Source organism: Paralichthys olivaceus, chromosome 7 (genome assembly GCF_024713975.1).
Source record: "Paralichthys olivaceus isolate ysfri-2021 chromosome 7, ASM2471397v2, whole genome shotgun sequence".
Lineage (NCBI taxonomy): Eukaryota > Metazoa > Chordata > Actinopteri > Pleuronectiformes > Paralichthyidae > Paralichthys > Paralichthys olivaceus.
The window spans coordinates 16989247-17008831 of record NC_091099.1 but is presented as its reverse complement, the minus strand read 5'-3'; the positions used below and the strand labels follow the sequence as shown (position 1 = coordinate 17008831).

The 19585-nt window shown below is 40.5% G+C and overlaps 2 protein-coding genes and 1 long non-coding RNA gene across 4 annotated transcripts in view; 2 read left to right on the top strand and 1 right to left on the bottom strand.

The window, feature by feature from the left end:
- The window catches only part of LOC138410826 (uncharacterized), a 52225-nt gene extending 39527 nt beyond the window's left edge, over positions 1 to 12698 (bottom strand). The window contains exons 1-2 of the long non-coding RNA XR_011243443.1: positions 12259 to 12698; positions 11438 to 11497 (exon numbers count right to left, since the gene is read on the bottom strand). This is a non-coding gene — a long non-coding RNA (uncharacterized lncRNA). The remainder of the gene's footprint in view (positions 1 to 11437; positions 11498 to 12258) is intronic.
- LOC109624430 (G-protein coupled receptor 22-like) lies at positions 1049 to 7263 on the top strand. 2 transcript variants are annotated; one of them, XM_069528830.1, is made up of 4 exons: positions 1049 to 1332; positions 1440 to 1519; positions 2539 to 3639; positions 5160 to 7263. In XM_069528830.1, the coding sequence occupies exon 4, from the start codon at positions 5164 to 5166 to the stop codon at positions 6478 to 6480; it is 1317 nt and encodes a 438-aa protein (XP_069384931.1). In that variant the 5' UTR covers positions 1049 to 1332; positions 1440 to 1519; positions 2539 to 3639; positions 5160 to 5163; the 3' UTR covers positions 6481 to 7263. The 2 variants fall into 2 exon arrangements, with proteins under 2 accessions (XP_069384931.1, XP_019934639.1); XM_020079080.2 differs by having other exon boundaries at positions 1049 to 1519.
- A 1951-nt stretch (positions 12699 to 14649) lies between the features above and the next one.
- Positions 14650 to 19490, top strand: LOC109624255 (B-cell receptor-associated protein 29-like). The gene is made up of 8 exons (XM_020078802.2): positions 14650 to 16645; positions 17091 to 17189; positions 17645 to 17745; positions 17876 to 18023; positions 18185 to 18320; positions 18578 to 18674; positions 18837 to 18937; positions 19053 to 19490. Exons 2-8 carry the CDS (start codon positions 17098 to 17100, stop codon positions 19086 to 19088), a joined length of 711 nt encoding a protein of 236 aa, XP_019934361.1. The 5' UTR covers positions 14650 to 16645; positions 17091 to 17097; the 3' UTR covers positions 19089 to 19490.
- Positions 19491 to 19585: the final 95 nt, after the last annotated feature.

Sequence of the window (19585 nt, the reverse complement as noted above, 5' to 3'; positions counted from 1 at the left end):
ATCATTGTCACCACAGGCCAAGCTAACAGCCCATTCCAAACTGTTAGGTTTAGAATGGATACTGCACTAATAATTTAAATGATGGAACGATCAAATTCTACACTAAGTTTCGATCGATCAACTGCTTAATTAATTGACACATTGTCTCCTTAAAGTTACCAGAGTTACAACCATGAGTCCCATCTTTGTTTCTGTATCACTGCAACTTTCAACACCTTGAAACTACTGCCCGTGGCTGAGAGCAATTATCAAACTGTCACCATCAGAATAAAAACAAAGGTATTTTCTGTGAATGTGAATTATTAGTTCATCAGGTAGCCATGCCAGAGCAACAGATGCCACCCTCTTCTTCACTGAACGCTGTCAGGTACCGAGATAACCTCTGGCAATAATTGCACCTGACAAATGGGCCTTGACAAAGGAATGGGGGGTGTTCAACCTTTTACTGATCTGACAGAGCAACTTAATTGAAACTATCAATCAGAGCCACCCTCCTCTACTCTGCTTTTTTGACTTTCATTCTTCCCAGCATAATTTTTCTCTTCTACTCACAAGCTGCAAGAATTTATCTCTCTGTCAGTCTCCCTGCCTCTCATGCTCACTTGCACATGCATATTAAGACCCGTGTGCACAAATCAATACAAAAAATATTGCTAATCTCTGCTGGCTCTCCATCCTCATCATTCCCCCATACGGTGCACAAACCCATTACTTGATCATTACATCCTGACAGGGCTAATTAATACATCATCCCAGCACATTGTATTTGCTGTTTTCCCTTCAACAGTCTACCTATCAGACTTTGAAGCAGGTTGTGAGAGCAGTGACATCTAAAGTCCCAGTGCAAAAGCATGGTAGAAGCTTTTTTTTTTTTACTAAATCACTACAGCCCCGAAAGGGATGTCACAGTCAGTGGCAGGAAAGAGAGGATAGCGTTGGAACAAAAGGAAATGCCTCCCCTTGCTGGAGAGGAAAGGGTTAAGCCTATTACAGAAGACCAATCAGGAATGGGGGAGCACTGCAAACCTCCGCAGTAAGAGAGAGAGAGGGAGGGAACGAGGGAGTAGGGAGAGAGAAGAGAGCAGAGCAGAAGATAGAGAGATACCAGGAGTGTAATGGTTTGCGCTACTATCCAGACACTGAGGCAGGGAGAGAGCACATCAGACACTTGATGAGATGAGGAGCATTTACAGACCAGTCCACATGGATGGATGAGAGGCAAAACAGAGACAAGGGAAGAAAAAGAAGAATCCCACCAACATCACTGTCAGGAGTAATCTCTTTGGACTTGTTTTTTCTCTCTGCCCAAGACTCAGGGAGGAAAGAGCAGCTGTCAGTAGTGTGACCCTTGTGCATTCATAATTATTCAATCCTAATTCTTGGATTACCGCACAAAGCATCAGGCGCCAATCCAGAAATTTGTATATTTGTCGACCTAGATTGTTGCAGAGGTGAGGAAAGGAGAGGGGGCAGCGTGTTGTGCAGACCGGTCCCGGAGCATCTGTGTTTACCCTGCATGGTGAGTGTGTTTTGATGGGTCACTCATACTTATTGCTCTGGTTTACAGCTGAGAGAAGTGTATGTGACAACTGAGAAGAGTCCAAAGCCAAACATGTCACAGCAAAATGAATGCACCGGATTAGACATTTAACTTCAGTTATTATGTGTTGGTGTAAGACTTCAATTTCTGGTTCGAATGAGCAGACGGATTAAGATGCAATCCGTCTTACACTTGTAATTCCAAGTTGCTGCTGCTGTAAACATCCCATTTTAAACGGCTTTTGTTATTTATTTGTGCAATAGGATGTCTGTATATTAATATACTCTAAGCACGTCTGTTTTCTGCTCATATTCAAAACTGTCTAACACTCGTGTTAGGCTTTTCTAACACGAGACCCGATTTGCAGTTGTGCACTTTCAATCTGTGCATCCTTACAACACGCATGATCCTCTGTGTCTTTGACATTGTGGCTTGGTTAAGTATGTCTTCCATCGCTGAAAACAACCTTGAACAGTGACCGACATGTACCACTGAAGAGATTACATTGATCACACATAGTGACATCGGAGGAGGCATCCCTGTCTTTATGACAAGTTCCCCGAGGAATCACACTGTGCTACAGCTCTGAACACGTCTGTCCTGAACTAACAACATACAATAATCTCCATCAAGCATTTCCTGTAGTGATTCACACTATAAAAAAATGCAATAGCAAAACACTACTGTAGTTAATATTACATCTGTAAATGTGAAGCTGAGGTGTAAAAAAAAAACAACAAACAGTTGCTTTTGTACAAGCCCTGTGTTAGTGCTGCTGTTATGTTAATGCACTAGCAGAGATGTAAAGTGCATCAGGCAATGCACAGGAATATGATAAGACATCAGAGGCTTGTTGCTATGCTAATAAGAGTTTCCTTGTCGCCTCTCTGCTGAGGATATGTTTCTTTTCATTATCACATCCCCCACACCTTGCTCTCCTACTCCTCCTGCTCTCCATCTCGCTATCATCCATTACCCCTTTCTTTCTCTCTCCTCAGGTCACTGTGAAGGAAGGATGTGGGGCTGACTGACTGAAAAATGACGATGTGTCTTTGTCAAGAACCTACTACAGATGGCGGGTGGGCGCCTGACAAACTCAGTTCTACTACCTCATGAGGATGACCTTCCCCTGAATTGCAAAATCAACTTCCCTCCTAGGCTCATATAAATACTGGTGATCACAAATGTCACAATGATCACACTTCATGGTGATGGATACGTATGCACGCAAATAATCTGCTCCACTCAAGCCATCTCCAGTGATTGAGGGTTCAGCATGTCAAGGGGCAAACTGGACACCTGTGCTCAATTTTCAAGTCAGTGGTGGCTGGAGCCAGACGCACAGAGACTGATGAGAAAGGTGGAAAGTGAAGGTCAGTTCCGTTAGAGGCCCCAGGGGATACATGGGCCTGGACGCTGCCCAGAAGCACTGACCTCTCCTGGACAGATTCTGAACGTTATGCTGTACACTAGGGAATCGACATGGCTGGCTGACAAACTCTTGGAGTACAAGCTAATGGATGTAACAGTTTTTTTACATTTATAGATCTGACGACTACCTTCTCAGTGGGGACAAAAAGCAAGGATTTGGAACGTACTATGAGCAGCACATTCCACCCCTGTGCAGGAGAAAGAGTCTGTGTTTCTTTGTTTTCTTCGTTGGCTGTGTTTCTCCTGTCTGGGAATATCATAAGATTATAAACAGGAGGTGGCTCCAACATTTTATCCCTGTTCCAATCATCCATCAGTGCTCCCACCATCACCAAAGCAAACGGACCAGAGATCTGAGAAAAAGCCTGTAGGTGACGTTAGCCGACATCCACCGGGTGCAGGTGGCCGATTCCTCAGCTTTCTTGTCAGTGTGGACAGGAAGAAGCAGCTCATAGACAGTGGAGACAAACAGGTGCTTCTCTGGCTGTCATCCTCTCTGGGAGGACCAAGCAGTGAAAAGGAAAAGCCTTCGCTTGGGGGAGCCTTGCTCGAGCAGAAACAGCTCTTTACTGGCTATGTTTGGATGTGATGCTTCTCTCTGTGGATCCAACATGGACTCTATGGCCTGATTGCACAGCCCTGGTATTCAGATAGTGCTGGAGGGAAGGGTAAATATTACACACCGAAAAATCTATTTCTTTTTACATGTCATCTTGAATGCCATTCAGATTGGATGCATGTCTTGATGGAGGGCTGAATAATTTTCAAAATGCTCAATCTAATTAATTATTTTAATTTGTTATAGAGCGAATGTGTATTAGATGTTTTTCCTCTGATCCAACAGTAATTACATTCCCAAGCACTAACGTTATTTTTGGTGTGCTCGTTAGTCCATTCATTATTCAAGACGTTTTTGAACAAACATCTTGTATCCATTTCAAAGTTTGTTTTATGAGCCTGTTGATGTTGAGGTAAACATGATTTTCTAATAGAATATTCTTGTCAGTAACAAACCACCTTCATTTGCCCTCATTTGGCAATGACCAAACTGCTGAGAGAAATTATGATTTTAATTCCCAAGGACAGTGAAGAGTATTTTATTACTTACTTTCTGAATGATTATTAATTCAACCTTACTGGAAGAATTATCTGCTTTGTCATCATTGCCTTCATCCTCTGCGTTTCATGCTAGGACAATAAAAACATGTGAGCTTGTTACGCAATAGAGGTCTGGAAGTATAATAAGCTAATGCTAAGCTACTACAAAGCAATAGCCATTACAGGACTGACACGCACTTGTTTTAATGCTTGACCATCTGAAGCTAGCAACACAAAGACAATAACCAATCAAAGTTAGCTGCTTGGAACACGCAGGATAGCCGGCATTTGTGCTAATGTCCCATGCAAACTGTCAATGCAATGCTTAAAGCGAGAACATGGGAATTGAACTCCACAACCAGATGAACACGTACCAGGTTCACCTCCTGCCTCTGGCTTCTCACCAAGCTCATTTGTTGTTGACGTCAGACAGGACTTGTTTTTTCCATTAACATGGATACTACAAGATAGTGGATACCACTGGATAGTACATACTAGGTGTGTTAGTCTAAACACGATTTATTTGGCTAGTGCCTGAACTTCTTCTTGAAAACTTAAGCATGTCTCAACCTATTCCCAATACAGAGCAACCAAAATTCAACAGAAACACAATGCAGTTTGGCAATGCATGACGTTACCAGATTCAATGTAATTAAGATGCGTTTCCATTGAAACATCCAATGAGTACGCATGAGTTTTCCATTTAGGCAGCATGATGAAAGAATTTCATTTCTTCCAAAGGGTTTCTGTTTCATGATGTTTTGTATGCAACTATCTGATCAAAGATGGTATTAAGAGGAGTAGAGGCTGATTGAGGTGAAGTAATTACTAATTACTTGTGCCATGCGCATAGTGAGATAATCTAATCTGTCGGAAAAAAAAGTTCCAGCTCTATTAAAAAGTGTTTGCACTCAGCATTTCTCATTTTTAAATCAAAAGGCTTCCTTATCATTAGACAACTGGCAGCATTACAGCTGACAAGATTTCTCAGATATGTGTTAATTACGACTTTCTAGAGATGCACATGCACGCAGACTTCTTTTCATTTCCCTCTTCATTAATTCTATTTCTCTCTTCTCCCTGCACACAGGATAATGCATATCCTTCCCAACCTGGAACAAGAAGCCACCATGAGCAACGTCACAGTCACTGACAACACTGAACCTATCAGCCGCACCATGAGTCCGGCAACCCCCAGCCCGTATTCCTATCCTGTTAGTTTTCAGGTCTCCCTGACTGGCTTCCTCATGCTGGAAATCCTCCTGGGGCTGAGCTCTAACCTCACTGTGCTTGCCCTGTACTGTATGAAGTCGAACCTCATTAGCTCTGTCAGTAACATAGTCACTATGAACCTCCATGTGTTGGATGTGCTGGTTTGTGTGTGCTGCATCCCTCTTACGATCGTGGTGGTGCTGCTCTCCCTGGAGGGGGACACTGCGCTTGTCTGCTGCTTCCATGAAGCCTGTGTCTCCTTTGCAAGTGTTGCCACTGCTGCTAATGTGCTGGCCATCACCCTTGATCGCTACGACATCTCAGTTAAACCAGCTAACCGGGTGCTGACCATGGGCAGAGCCCTGGCCCTGCTGACTGTCATTTGGGTGTTATCCTTTGTTAGTTTCCTTGTACCCTTTATTGAGGTGGGCTTCTTCGCCCAAGGCCATGCTGAGCTGAACCAGACAGTGGTGGAGAATGTGGTTCACACAAACCAGTACTATACAGAACTTGGGTTGTATTACCACTTGCTCGCTCAGATTCCTATTTTCTTCTTTACTGCTGTTGTCATGCTCATAACCTATTCAAAGATCCTGCAAGCACTCAATATTCGCATTGGCACACGTTTCCACAATTCACAGAAGAAAAAGGCTCGCAGGAAAAAGCATCCATCCATGACGGCCATGACAACGCAGCAAGAGACCACTGATGGATCACAGAGCAGTGGCAGCCGAAACCCCACAATGGGCATGCGTACCTCTGTCTCTCTAATCATTGCCTTGCGCAGGGCTGTTAAACGCCACAGAGAAAGGCGAGAACGCCAAAAAAGAGTTTTCAGGATGTCCCTCCTGATAGTGTCTACTTTCCTCCTGTGCTGGACACCAATCACGGTACTCAACACAGTCATCCTGAGTGTGGGCCCCAGTGACCTGATGGTCAAGTTGAGACTGGGCTTCCTGGTCATGGCTTACGGGACCACTATCTTTCACCCTTTACTTTATGCCTTCACGAGGCAGAAGTTCCAGAAAGTCTTGAAAAGCAAAATGAAGAAAAGAGTGGTGTCCATCATCGAGGCAGATCCTACACCTAATAACGCCATCATCCACAATTCCTGGATCGACCCAAAGAGGAACAAAAAGGTGACATTTGAGGACAAAGATGCACGACAGAAATGTCTGTCTTCTGAGGATGTGGAGTGAAGGAACTCAATGCTCCGTCAATAAAAGCAGCTAAAACTGACATCAGGTTATGATGAAAAAGGGAAAATATTAATCCAAAGCAGTAATGTAAATATTATATGTAACAGAATGTACAAAAAGAAGAGGTGGATAATTTATTACTATTTATTGAGAAGAAAAGTAGCTTTCATAGATGTACCATATACTGTACTGTAGATATTGCATGGCTTTTTGTAACAGTAGCAGCAAATTGTCAGTGTTTCCAATTAATTAGGTAATTAATGCCTAACTTGTCCCACAACCGATTCTTAATGAATCAAAAAAAAAAAAAAAAAACTTCTCATAATAACATACAAGATTTATAGCATAGTGTTTTGCACCATTGCTTCATTAGAGCTATGTGCCCTTGGCCCTACTGTCTGTCTGTTTGGCTCTGTCTCCCCCCCAACAAACTGACAACAGACTGGCAGAACCAGGTCGTGTCAGTTTTACCATCTCTGGCAGGACTCAATAGTGACCAATATTATCAGTAATTTCTGCTTTAGATGTGCATATTCCAATGCCGGGCATGCATTTCTCAGCAGGCAGGCAGACATGACCATAACACCACCACAACCCACCCTGGCAGTTATCGCCACAGATAGAATCAAATTCAGTGGGAAACACTGCATAAGATACATTGTGTACATACGTAATACATGTAAAGCATAGGGTAAACAAGGTATATAAATAGAGACAGAGAGAAGTAGGAATTGTTTATATGTATATGTATATTTATAATAAATTTTGTGTTCACTCACCTAAGGCAGCCAAAGGCTTCCTATTCTTCCCACAAGTAAAATGTTTGTGATTGTGTAAGGGCTGTGATATTACTATCATTCATCACGACCATGCCACTTGCTCAAACACCAGACTCTGCAGTCCTCAGTGACCACTGACCTCATTGCCTGGCAGCCCTCAGGGGGGGAAGGCCCTAACACTGAAATGAGACTATGGGGATACAACAACGACAGACAGGACCAACGTGGGGAGATAGGAATGGAAAGGTAGTCGTGAAGTATTGTATGTTATGTTCCTATGGAAGAAAAGCTGTAGGGGAAACTGTTCACAATCACTGCTTTTTTATGTTCAGGAACATTCACATTCCTGAAACACAACAGAGCACCATGGTTCTCATCATTTGTTTGACATAAACCAGATGTGAATCAAAACCTAGTCTGTTTCATGTTAACAGCCACCTCTTTGAGCCAAATGGAAAATCTACTGTTGCCTTATTTTGGTACGATAAATTGACTGTGACTTTATGGTGGGACAGGGTCTGTGACAGGGAGAGCACATATTGGACACAGTAAAAAAAAGTGTTCCAATTATAAAAGAGAATACAATTCTTGAATTTATTGTTTTGACTTAGAAATGATTTAATCAAACTAAAGGAAAATGTTAAATTCGTTCGCACTATCAAATTGTTGACTTTTAATAACACTAGCCCCATTCTCCAAATAAGTAAATCCATAACTGCAATAAAGGCCGACTGCAAAAATCTTGAAGCTTAATAAAAGATTCTGTTTACAATGCACAATAACAAATAATTAAGTTCTTCTTCCCCGCCTGTGAATATCTACCAACAGTGCGTGCCTTTCTTTGTTTATCAAAGACGATGAAATTATATTTCCCATGTGGCTGCTTCTGGTAGATAATAAATGCAGCCAGCCTTGTATTTCTGGCTCAACTTTTCTATGAGTTTGCCCTAAATAAGTTGCAATAATTTATTCGTACAACTGCAGAAGAACTTCTGTGGTGAGAATTTACAAGAAGAAAGCTTATTAGATTCACTCTGCACTTTAATACTGGATCTAGAAGCATCATACAAAGCCATGCTGAGCTGACAGCTCACTTAACTACAACCCCTGGGTCAAGGACTAATACTGCCTCAGATTTTTAAATGTATAGCGAAGTCACACCCATGCATAAAGGTGCAAACAGGCACAAATGAATATAGGTACTCCACTCCACAGTATATCTCAGTAATGAGCTTATTCCGCCTTTGCTGTCTCAGGTTCAGTAGAAAATTGAAGAGCCCTTTCGATTTGGCTACGATTGGATTGGATGCTCCTCTGACTGTCAGTGTATGGTTTGTAGCACAACAGAGAGAGCTGATATTGGAATATTGATGCAGGCAAGGTTCTTTATGACCCTGCTACAAACAGGCAGTGTTGATGTCACGATGCCTTGAGGGCATGTCTGTGATTGAGAGTGGAGATGGGATCAAAGCCAGCGACAGATTACCCGACTAGGGAGGGAATATGACCCATGAGATGAAACCATGAGCCAGAGGATACATTTAAAAACACTAATGTATATTAGTCCAAATTTTAGAACGCAAACTTCCATGGTGAGGAAATAAATATATAAATGTATAGACATATTGCTTTTACCATAATAACTATGATAAACAACCACAGCTCTGTTCTGTTCCTGTCGAATACATCATGTCAGGTACTGTTCTAAACTTCATCAGCTTCAGTTAGTGAATAAAAATCATTTGTATTGATTACCTTCTAAAATTACCTCTCAAAGGCCAATACTATGACACCAACTAGACTTTACAGTCACAATATGTTTTTTCCATCCTTAGGTACGGCCTCACTGACCCAAGTCAAAAAGGCCTTTCAAGTACAACCAACATTACAACATGATGTTCTGGCTGATTTGCCAAACATTTCTTTTTTTAGACCCTGTCTAGACCCTAGTGCAGATATTTAGCAAAAACCTTTTCCTAAATACAAACAGTATTTAAATCATTAAAATTTGATTTTTTTAAAAACGCATTCCAAAGTGCACATTTTTAAAGACTGGTGTCATGTAAAACTGAGCATTTGAGAAACAATGACGTCACAACTTACTTAGTGCCTGCCCACTGCTGCTTTGTGTAATGAGCATGCACTAGAAACAACAACAATGGCGGCTTATACCAACCATAAGTTTATAGCTATATAGCATCACTGCACCACATTTACAATATTCAAAGGCATGTTCCTCGACCAACATTACTTGAACCTAAGCTCAGTGAGCATGCTCTCTATGTTCTTCACTGGTGTTTAATGGATCAATGATGCAGACTGAATCGCCACCTACTGGCTTTACTAGTTTGTAAACATTGCTGTGATCTCATCTAGACAGAGTAATTTTGTAAGACGAAGATCATCTGCCGTAGTGCAGACAAGGCCACAGTCTGACATTTGCTTCTTGTCAGATTACTGTCTCAGATGGGTGGGGGCAGTTAGCATAGAGTTTATCAAGTTAATTATTGTAAAATTATCTTTTCGTATCATGTTGAGCAACATTCATTGAACTATTTACTATTTTATTGACAACATTTTTTATAAATGTCTTAAAGAAATCAGTTCTTCTCTTTAGGAAACACCTTCAATACATAATGTTGCTCTGAGTTAAGAACTGTTTTTGCTCACTTTCTTTTCCAGCCTTTTCTATCAGCACTTGTTGCTACATCTATTTGGATTCTGGCTCTGGCAGAGTTACATTCCTAACCGTTTTACCCCCTGTACAGGTTCCAACTGGCTCAGAAGTTTATGCAATTTAGGAATAACTCATTCACAAGGGCAACAACAGAGCTTTAAATCTTTAAAGCTTTAAAAAAAAAATCTAAATGTGAGCAGAAATTCAAAAATAACAGGCTTTTGAAGAACTCACTCACTTATTACCCCAAGCTTTTGTGTAAATTATATAATGTTCCTGATGGAAAATAGACAGTGACCCCTGACTCCAATTTTGGCTTAACTAACCTCATTGAAATCATTATAACCACCCACGGCAAGGATAAAGCAACAGAGCCTATGTCCTTACTCATCAAGTCTACACCATTAGTGCTCCAATGATAAAATAAATATAGATTAATGAAGCTTAAAACAGTCTAACTTTATCTTTATCAGTCTGTAGTGGAGGGATCATGTTCGTTAATGTTCAAAAAGCTGCCAGGGATACAAATCCCCAAGAGCAGTGGTGCTGGTTAGCATATTGGACATGTTAACAGGCCTCAACTCCACCTCTAACCTGAGGTGACCGGTCAATACACTAAAGTAGTCAATAGCAGAGGTTCAGTGATGCTTATAAGAATCACTTGACCCTGGTATGTCCTTTTCCTTCTCCCCAATACACCACATCAAGGCTGCTACTTGCCGCTGTCCCTATCACACACATTACGTCCAGCCCTCTCTCGCTCAATGGCTGCCTCATCCCCAATTCAGATGCCATCTCTTCAGATCCCCTCTCTATCCGGCCGCAGACACAGAATAAGAGCCTGGGAAATCACATTATTCTTTCCGTATGGAGCCTCTATTGCATTAAGTCAGCCAACACTCAACTGTAATTCTGCTGCCGTAGAGAAAGAAGGAAGTTAATTGAGCAAACCAGCTTGCGCGGCCTGACAAATTGTTGCTTGTGGTCATTTTCTAAATGTTAGTCTCACCAAGCTGCATTTAGAGAGATGGAGGGACACTTTATAGAGTTGGAAGATATATGACTATGATATAAAACCAATAATCTCTACACTGGTAAATCTATGGTGGAGATAGAGACCAGGAATTGAAGGCAGCCAGACATAATGGAGCATGACCTCTACCTGCTATGACCTTAATGGCACCATTGTGTGGTATTGAAGAAAATAAGAGAGCAGTCTGCAAAGGCTGTGTAGATTACTGTTATCAACAGAGAGCAGACGGTTCATGACACATCAAGTGCTCTCCTTTATTACTCACTCTACATCAGATAACAAATGATTCCTGGAGGGTCAACAGGGGTAAGCAGCTTTGTCTGCATGCTGAAGACAATAAAGAATGACTTAGAATAATGATTTTTAAGAAAATTAAAAATACTAAAATAGCACTCAGAAGAGCGCCGACCTCAATCAAGGCCCAACAGTCCCATTAAATTTAATTAAACTGCAACAATTTACACTCACCGATAGATATAAGTTCCACGAAGAAGCCCGATTTCTTCATCAAGATGTATGACTTTTCCCCTAGAAAACAGTGATAATGTCAAAAAATACATACACACACACACACACAAACATTTTATATATAGAGAAAGAAAGAGGAAAGAAAGAGAATAACATTTCCTGGATCCACCCATTTATCTGGATGTGACCCAAAATTTAATGGATCCTATCTCAAGCAAACCCCATCCACAAACTGTCTTAAAAAATTGCTTGAGTAGTTTCTGCATAATCCTGATAACGCATGAACAACCACGTCGGAACAGTCCTCTTATGAAACCACAATTAAATATACTGGTTTCAGATTTTTATCTGCACACACTCATATCATTAATATCAGTCCCCTAAACATACCAATTCAGTTATGCTTAGGGGACACAAATAGAATAATTAACAGAATAATAATAATTAATAGTACATAAATGGAATTATTCAACAACCATGAATTATTCTGTGAAAAGTAAATTAACAAGTTAAAAACGCTAAAATTGCTCTGTCTTTTTTCTGTCTCCTACAACATCCATCTACAAAGTTTTATTGTAATCTGTCTTGTAATTTTGCATAATCCTACAAACGAAAACAAAGACAAACTGAGACAAAAGCATAACCTCCTTGGCAGAGGTAATAATATAAAAATACTATGAATACATGTAAGGGTTAAAACCTTTTTGCACTCCACAGAATCAAGCAGCTCAATATTTGTACTCAATTTACTTGAGATTAGAGGATTGACACCAGCCGATCCCAGTCTCATCTCAGTTTGCATGGTTTTTTTCATGGTTTACCTGTTGCTGCACCTGCCGCCACTATTCCACGTGTTGTTGTTATTCTTTTTCTCTTTGATTTTGATGGCATGCAGGATCATTATACTGCCCCCTGCAGTCCTGGAGGAACAACATGTCCAGTACCCACAACATCTGGTATCTCTGGTACCAAATGTACTGTCAAACAACAAGTACCATCAGAGTTTTCCAATATTTGGCATGGTTCAAAAGTACCAGGTCTCCTGACATTCCTATTCAGGACACAGTGTCCTCCATTACTTAAATCAGGATTGCACCAAGAACTATAGCCAGGACCAATTGCACTGTACAAAAACAAGAACCTATAGCCAAGTTCCTGCTTGGCCCCAAGTTTTGCTTTTTCACTCCATTCCTCCACAACTTTGGTGCAAAAAGATTCAGGCATATTCCCCCTTAAAAATAAACATGGATTTTATATAGAAACTGGCCATTTGACAAAAAGCACTCATGCCATAAAGCATGGTCATAGAGACCATTCAGTGTGAGAATTTTACAATTGACAAAATTACATTGTGAAATCGTATCATTTGTGAAATGTGGCTCAGACAATGGAGCCGACTACACAAGTATATTCATATCACACTGAAGCAAAACTATGAAGGACAAAAAGAAGTCAGAAGTTTTGTGCCAACATGGCTGCATGCCCGGTCACTGTGTGTATGTGCACCTGCCAGTCAGCGTGTCAGTGTGCATTTGCATGCATACTCCAGCACGTTGCATGCATGCAGCCAATTGTTTTATCAGGCAATGACAGTGTCAAGCCCTGTGTGTGAGAGGGGAGACAGCAGATCGCTGCCTACCAGCTCTCCTCACAGTGGTGAATACTGTCTGCAGCCAGGCACTCTTGGATTGTACTGCCACTCAACTCTCCACATGGAAAGATATGAATGGGAGCAACACAATGAAGCTCACTAACAGAGCCTGGCAGCCTGAGTCTGAAACTACATGGTGAGCATCTGTATTCACTCCAAACAAAATAGTCTCTTACCTTTAAATAGAGTCTTCCTCCAAGTGTCCTCATGTCACAATTTAATTACAGTGTCCAGTGCTCCTGAAGTACGGGTACCATTGATTTTCTCTGTAGACAATGCTCAGTTTGGATGGACTTGAAAGACATTAAGGTTGAATCATCAGTACAATCGATGAGCACCAGCTGCCTGTGTGTATAACCTTAAAAATTCTTTTGTGAGACCAATATCGAACTGAAGCTTTTGAGTGAAATCCTGCAGGGTGAAGGAGCAAAGTATTTACCAGTGTTGACCAGGCAGAGGAGCCAAAAAGAAATTAGTCTTCATGTGGAGCTGTACTCGATGGGACCGATGGGAACTTTGTCTTGTCTCGTGAAACCATTGTTGTGTCTTCTCTATCTTTCTCCAAAAAAGTCAGAGTTCTCACAGAGAAACCATGTACCTTTGTCTAGTTATTTGTTATCTAGCTTCCTGACTCAACATTGGGTCCTATACTAAAATTGAGAAAAGAGAGGGGACTCAGTATTATAACACAAATCCTTTAACTCTATGTTCTGTCATTCTGGATAATAGATGCCCAAAATAAGACAATGCATACCAAGTGAAAGATAATAAAACTCAATTAAAACCAAACAGAAAAAAACGGACCAAAAAAAGTTATTAAAATAGAAACCCAGTACGACATTCAGCAAACTACACACTACTACTACAAAAAAATAAAATAAATAAATAAATAAATATATATATATATATATATACATACACAACACACATACAGACAAACACATACATATAGGCAACACTCAACCAAGCACACTCTCAACATAATATCACCACAGCCTGACCATCTGCTCATTGCAGGCCTTTTATCATAAAGACTACTCCGTCTCCTGAGTTGTGACCTCTGAGACGATGAGCCAAAGGAGAGCAATCAAAGCACATTCAGTTCTGCTACAGTCATTTGCCCACTCTCAAAAAGCTATCACAGGGAGCAGCTGTAAACATTTTGCTGCTCATCACTCATGAGAAATGCAGTCAAAGAGGATAGCAGCTATCAGTCCCCTTCACAGAGGAGGCCTGTGTGAATACACTTTGCAATCTGAATACAGTGGAGAAGGCAAAAAAACACACAGAATGGGAAGCTCAATTAGGTCAAAAGCCCTCATTATTTAAGAATACACTGAAGGCTATGCTGAAGAAATCCCCAAGTCTCTGCTGTAACATCCATGTAATGCATGTGTTTGTGAGCGAGCCAACAGCTGTTTGTGTTCATTTTTAAAGACACACAAAGACAAAGAGCAATGTCTTCAAATCTTTTTTTTTGAATGAGCTTTTTGTTTGAACCTAGACTTATTAAAGTTTCAAAAAAACATTTACTTGAGTACTGATGCATCAAATACTTTTGTCTTTGCAGATCTCAGATGCCCATAAAACATAAAACAGTGTTGGACTTTCTGGTACTGTGCAAAGCTTATATTTGGTGTTCCTCAAGGGTCCATTCTCAGGCCTCTTCTATTTACATCTACATACTCCCTCTTGTTGAGGTTATGGAAAATTACATCTCTTACCAAAAATGATGCAGATGACAAACAACTCTGCATAACAGTGTCACCAGGTGATTACAGTCCCTAACATTTTCAAGTGAATTCAAATCAATGCATGGATATGCTACATGTAAAAACATTAATAATAATAATAATAATAACTTAGATTTATATAGCGCCTTTCAGGACAACCAAGGACGCTTTACAATAATAACAATAGAAAACACCAACAGACAAAGACAACCAAAAATTAGCAGGCAAAAGCCTGCAAGAACAAGTGCCTCTTCAGCATAGATTTGAAACAGTCCAGTGTTTGTGCTTGGTGCAGAGTCAGTGGGAGCGAGTTCCACAGAGTGGGAGCTGCCACACTGATGGCACGGTTCCCAAAGGTGCGCCTACTTGTGCGGGGGATGGTGAGGAGACCCAGGTCAGCAGACCGCAGGTTCCGTGAGGGGTGGTGAACATGAAGGAGGTCGGTTAAATACTGCATGCAGAGATTTATAGGTGAGGAGGAGAAGTTTGAAGGTTATCCGATATTTGATGGGGAGCTAGTGCAGATGTTTGAGGGTAGGGGTGATGTGCTGCTGGATTAAAAACATTAGTCATTATTAAATAACCTTTGAACCATAGCAGAAAATAAGATTCAGGAAAACTTAACACTTGTCCTTAAGTCACAGCATTGACTTCTTCTGTCAAATGATAACAATTTTAATCTGTTCCTTGTCTTTAAACCACTAAATGGTCATTGATCTACTGTTATGAACATAGATGTATATAAAAGGTTATGAAGCATCTACAGCATATCGCACCAAGCAAGTCGCTTTTAATCCAATGCTCCTCACCTGAGGAACAAGCTTCCTGAATACCTAGGGTTTTGCTAAAACTGTCAGTTTATTTAAATGTGGGTTTAAAACATTATTGTCTGCTCACTAATACACTATGTACACAATCTCTTTTAATCTTAAACAGTTTATTTTCTTGTTTTTGCTGCTGGTTTTATAGCAATCTAATACAATTTTAATGTGTTCTAATGTCTTACATGAAATCTTTTAAATAATTCTATGCCTCTGTAAATCACTTTGAATCGCCCTGTTTTATTGTCTTTTAGATGTAATTTTAATGTTTCTCTGATGTCCTGTTTTTATGTCTTTGATTTATTATTTTTTCCTTTTCTTTGTTAAGCACTTTGAATCACATTCTATCTTGAAAGGTCTGTATGGATAAAGTTGTCTTGTCTATATCTATATCTATATATCTATGTCTATATCTATGTCTACATCTACAGTATAAGCACAGTGGACCCTCTATTGCCTGACCTTACTGTTATATAATTAGATAACATTGCCACCTTGTGGACATGGGTTTCACTTGCATTGTAGATGAAATGGCCAGAAAAGTCAACATATGCAAAGAGATATGGAAAGTGTTAGATCGCCTTGGTTTATTTCAGTGTTAACCTTTGATTTAAATTTAAAACATGATATCTTAGAATTTTAAAAATTCAGTGAGTGTCTCTTCTCACAGGACTATTATTGTACCATGACACGAAATGTGAGAAGGCACCAACAGACATACTCACACACAGACACACATGGGGGAAAGAACTGCTCCAATTGATTAATTTAAATTTAAATTTAAAATTTAAATCTTGCAGTAATACGTTATTCATTAGACTGAAAATAAAACACTTGGTTCTTGTGGACGTTGGGGTCCAAAGGGGCTGATCAACGACAGAAGAGTTTTATTTAGGGCTGCAGGTCCTCTGATGGTCCCCAGCAGCTGTTGTGACTGTGTGCAAGAGCTCTTGTGTGCGCATGTCTGGACTTTCCCATTCTTCTGCTCGCTCAACTTTTCCTGGTAAGACAACAACTCTATTCATCCGTCAGAACAGATTGACCACCTCTTAAACAAAATGAGAACAAAAGCTGCTGAAGAGTCAGGATAGATTTAGAGACTAAGCATGATTACTGCAGATTTTCAGTTGTTTGAAACAGAAACAGAAACAGTGTGGGTGTGTGTGTGTGAGTGTGTGTGCTCAGAATGTTAATCCACGATGTAAAGTTGCATTTCATATAGTAGCATAGAAAATACACTGTTTAATAGGCAAATGGTGAAAAGGAATATACATATATAGGTTTTTCACTTTGATATTCACTACTACTTGTATAAATTTTGATTTAATCATGGAAAAATAAATGTGTGATAATTGCAGGTTAAGTCTGAAAGTGAAATTGTTAACATTACTTCATGGCTGGTTTGTCATATTACACATAGTAATAATACAATTTGTGTATATTCTCAGAATAACAATGACTCTGCAGTGGACGGCTGTGGCTCTCTTCCTCTATGGAGAGATAGCAGTCAACCTTCTCCTGTGCATACCCTTCATATCAGCACGAAGGTAATGTAGTTTAATGCACAAACCCACAACATCATCTGAAGTCAATAACACAACTCATGGTCTCAATCAAATTTCTCATATAGCATACAGGTGTGGGCCACTTTCAGCAATGATGTGGCACTTCTATGAACCAGACAAAATGGATGTGAGCCTAACGTGGCATAAATATCCCAACAAAACATGTGGGCCCTTTTTGGCAATCGTTATCTGGATGTGAACCTAGAGTGCCCCATGTTGTGAATGGTGAATAGGGTCCAAATAGCACAAACCAAATTAGGGCCACCTTTGGCTGTCGTGGTTTTGCTGTGGTTTGGTTTGGCCCAGATCTGGCAAACAGGAGCGTACTGAAAAACGCAGTTCCCACAAATCACCAGCAGAGTGAGACAACATCCTGGATCTGCTGTTTGGTATGGCAGCAGCTTCACTCACAGTGTCCTTTTGACCTACTTTCTCAGATGGCGTTTGGTTTTCAGCTGGAGAATATGGAACTGGTTATCACCATATTGGAACAGATGCTTCTTTACTATGATCATGGTTCTCATTGTTCTCTTCATTGGTAAGCAGTCTGTTGTGAGTCAGGGACAATCTGCTGTGGTTGGTGACACAGACTAATAATACTAACAATGCCGACATGTTGTGTGTCAAGCAGCAGCGATAATGTCTTCTGTCTCTTGTCTCACTCTCAGATGCCTTCCGAGAGGTGAGGAAGTATTCTGGGCCCGAGCCCATACAAGACGCCAGCGTGAACCCCAATTTGCACGACCATGTGCTCATGAAGCTGTTCAGAGGCCAGAGGAACCTCTACATGTCTGGCTTCTCTCTCTTCCTCTGGCTGTCAGTGTTATTTATCTGCACATCCATTCAGAAAACAAGAATGAACATCACTTTAACGTTCTGCACAAAAGAATATTTTCTTATTTACCCTTTTGCATTTCACGTCCTGCATTTAATTTCTTCTACTTCCTCTGTTTCCCCGTCCCGTGATCTCATCACAGCATCTTGCGCCGGGTTGTCACCTTGCTAAACCAGGCTGCTGTCACAGTGGAGAGCAGTGCAGGCCTTCAGGCGCAGATGGACAATGCAGTGAAAGCGGCCAAGCAGCACCAGGATGACAACCTGATGCTCAAACAAGTGAGAATTACAGTTTATCAGAGCTTGATGACGAAAAGTTAATATATTAATTTGTCCTCCAATAGGCACTTACTGGTCTAACATCACTTATCATCCACAAAGGTTGAAGTGTTGTGGGTCATGTCCACTGATTTAATGTTCTGTAAGCAGTAGCTCAGTCTTGTTACGATATGGTTTCTACTTTGTATGTACTCTGTTTTTGGCTGTTCATATAAACCATTTAAGCTCAGTCATTAGAAAAAAGCCTTTGTGCTCAGGCGCTCCTGGATGAGGAAAACTCCATGTCATCAAAAAACCAACAACTGAGGCTGGAGGTGGAGGAGCTGGCAGGTCAACTGAAGGCTGCAGAGGAGGGTGAGTAATCGCTCTGCAGTTATATATACGTTTCACAAAGCAAAGCAGTGTTGATGCAAAAAATTATTCATAAAAAGCCTGAACCACTGCGGGTCACATCTTGTATATGCAGCATACTGCTTACAGAGCAATTTATAGACGTGGGACTGTTTGTGCCTGCAGCCGTGCACAAGTCTGACGCTGAAGTAGAAGCCATGAAGAGGCAGGCGAAAGGTCTGGCACAAGAGTATGACCGACTACTGAGGGAACACCATCAACTCCAGGTAACACAAACAGGTGTACATACATGCAAATACACAGTCACAAATACTGAAATACAAAATTGTATACTGATTCTACAAATGTTTTTTTTTTTACTATCCTTTATTTGATCCACAGAATCTCCAGAGTGCAGAAGACAAAAAGGATCAGTAACCACAGGAAGGGTCAAAGTTGTTTCTCCTCTGTCTTCTCATTACAACTATGTGCTGTATACAGTAGCTCACCATATTTGAGTTGCACTTTCATTTACCTTCATATCTGAGCTGAGGCAAGTTTGAATCTTCAGCATTAAGCGCAGGCTGCAGTTTAGAGGAAAAAGACTTGGATTGAATGTATTAAAAAAATGCTGAACGTACCAAATGTATTTTTTTAATGTTGCTCTAACATCTATTCACTCACACAACAAATGAAGGGAAAATATCTTCTAATATTACCTCAGGGTCTCATGCTTATCAGAAATACTAATATTTAATAATAATTAATAACCCCGTACCACCTTACCATACTGAAACATGTATCATGATTTTTATCAATTAAAAGTTTTGATAAATAAAAGCTGGACAAAAGCAGGTTTTATTCTTATAAAAGATCAGTGATATGATTAACTCTGCCAAGCAGGTTATGTTTTAACCCGTGTCCAGTTGTTCATT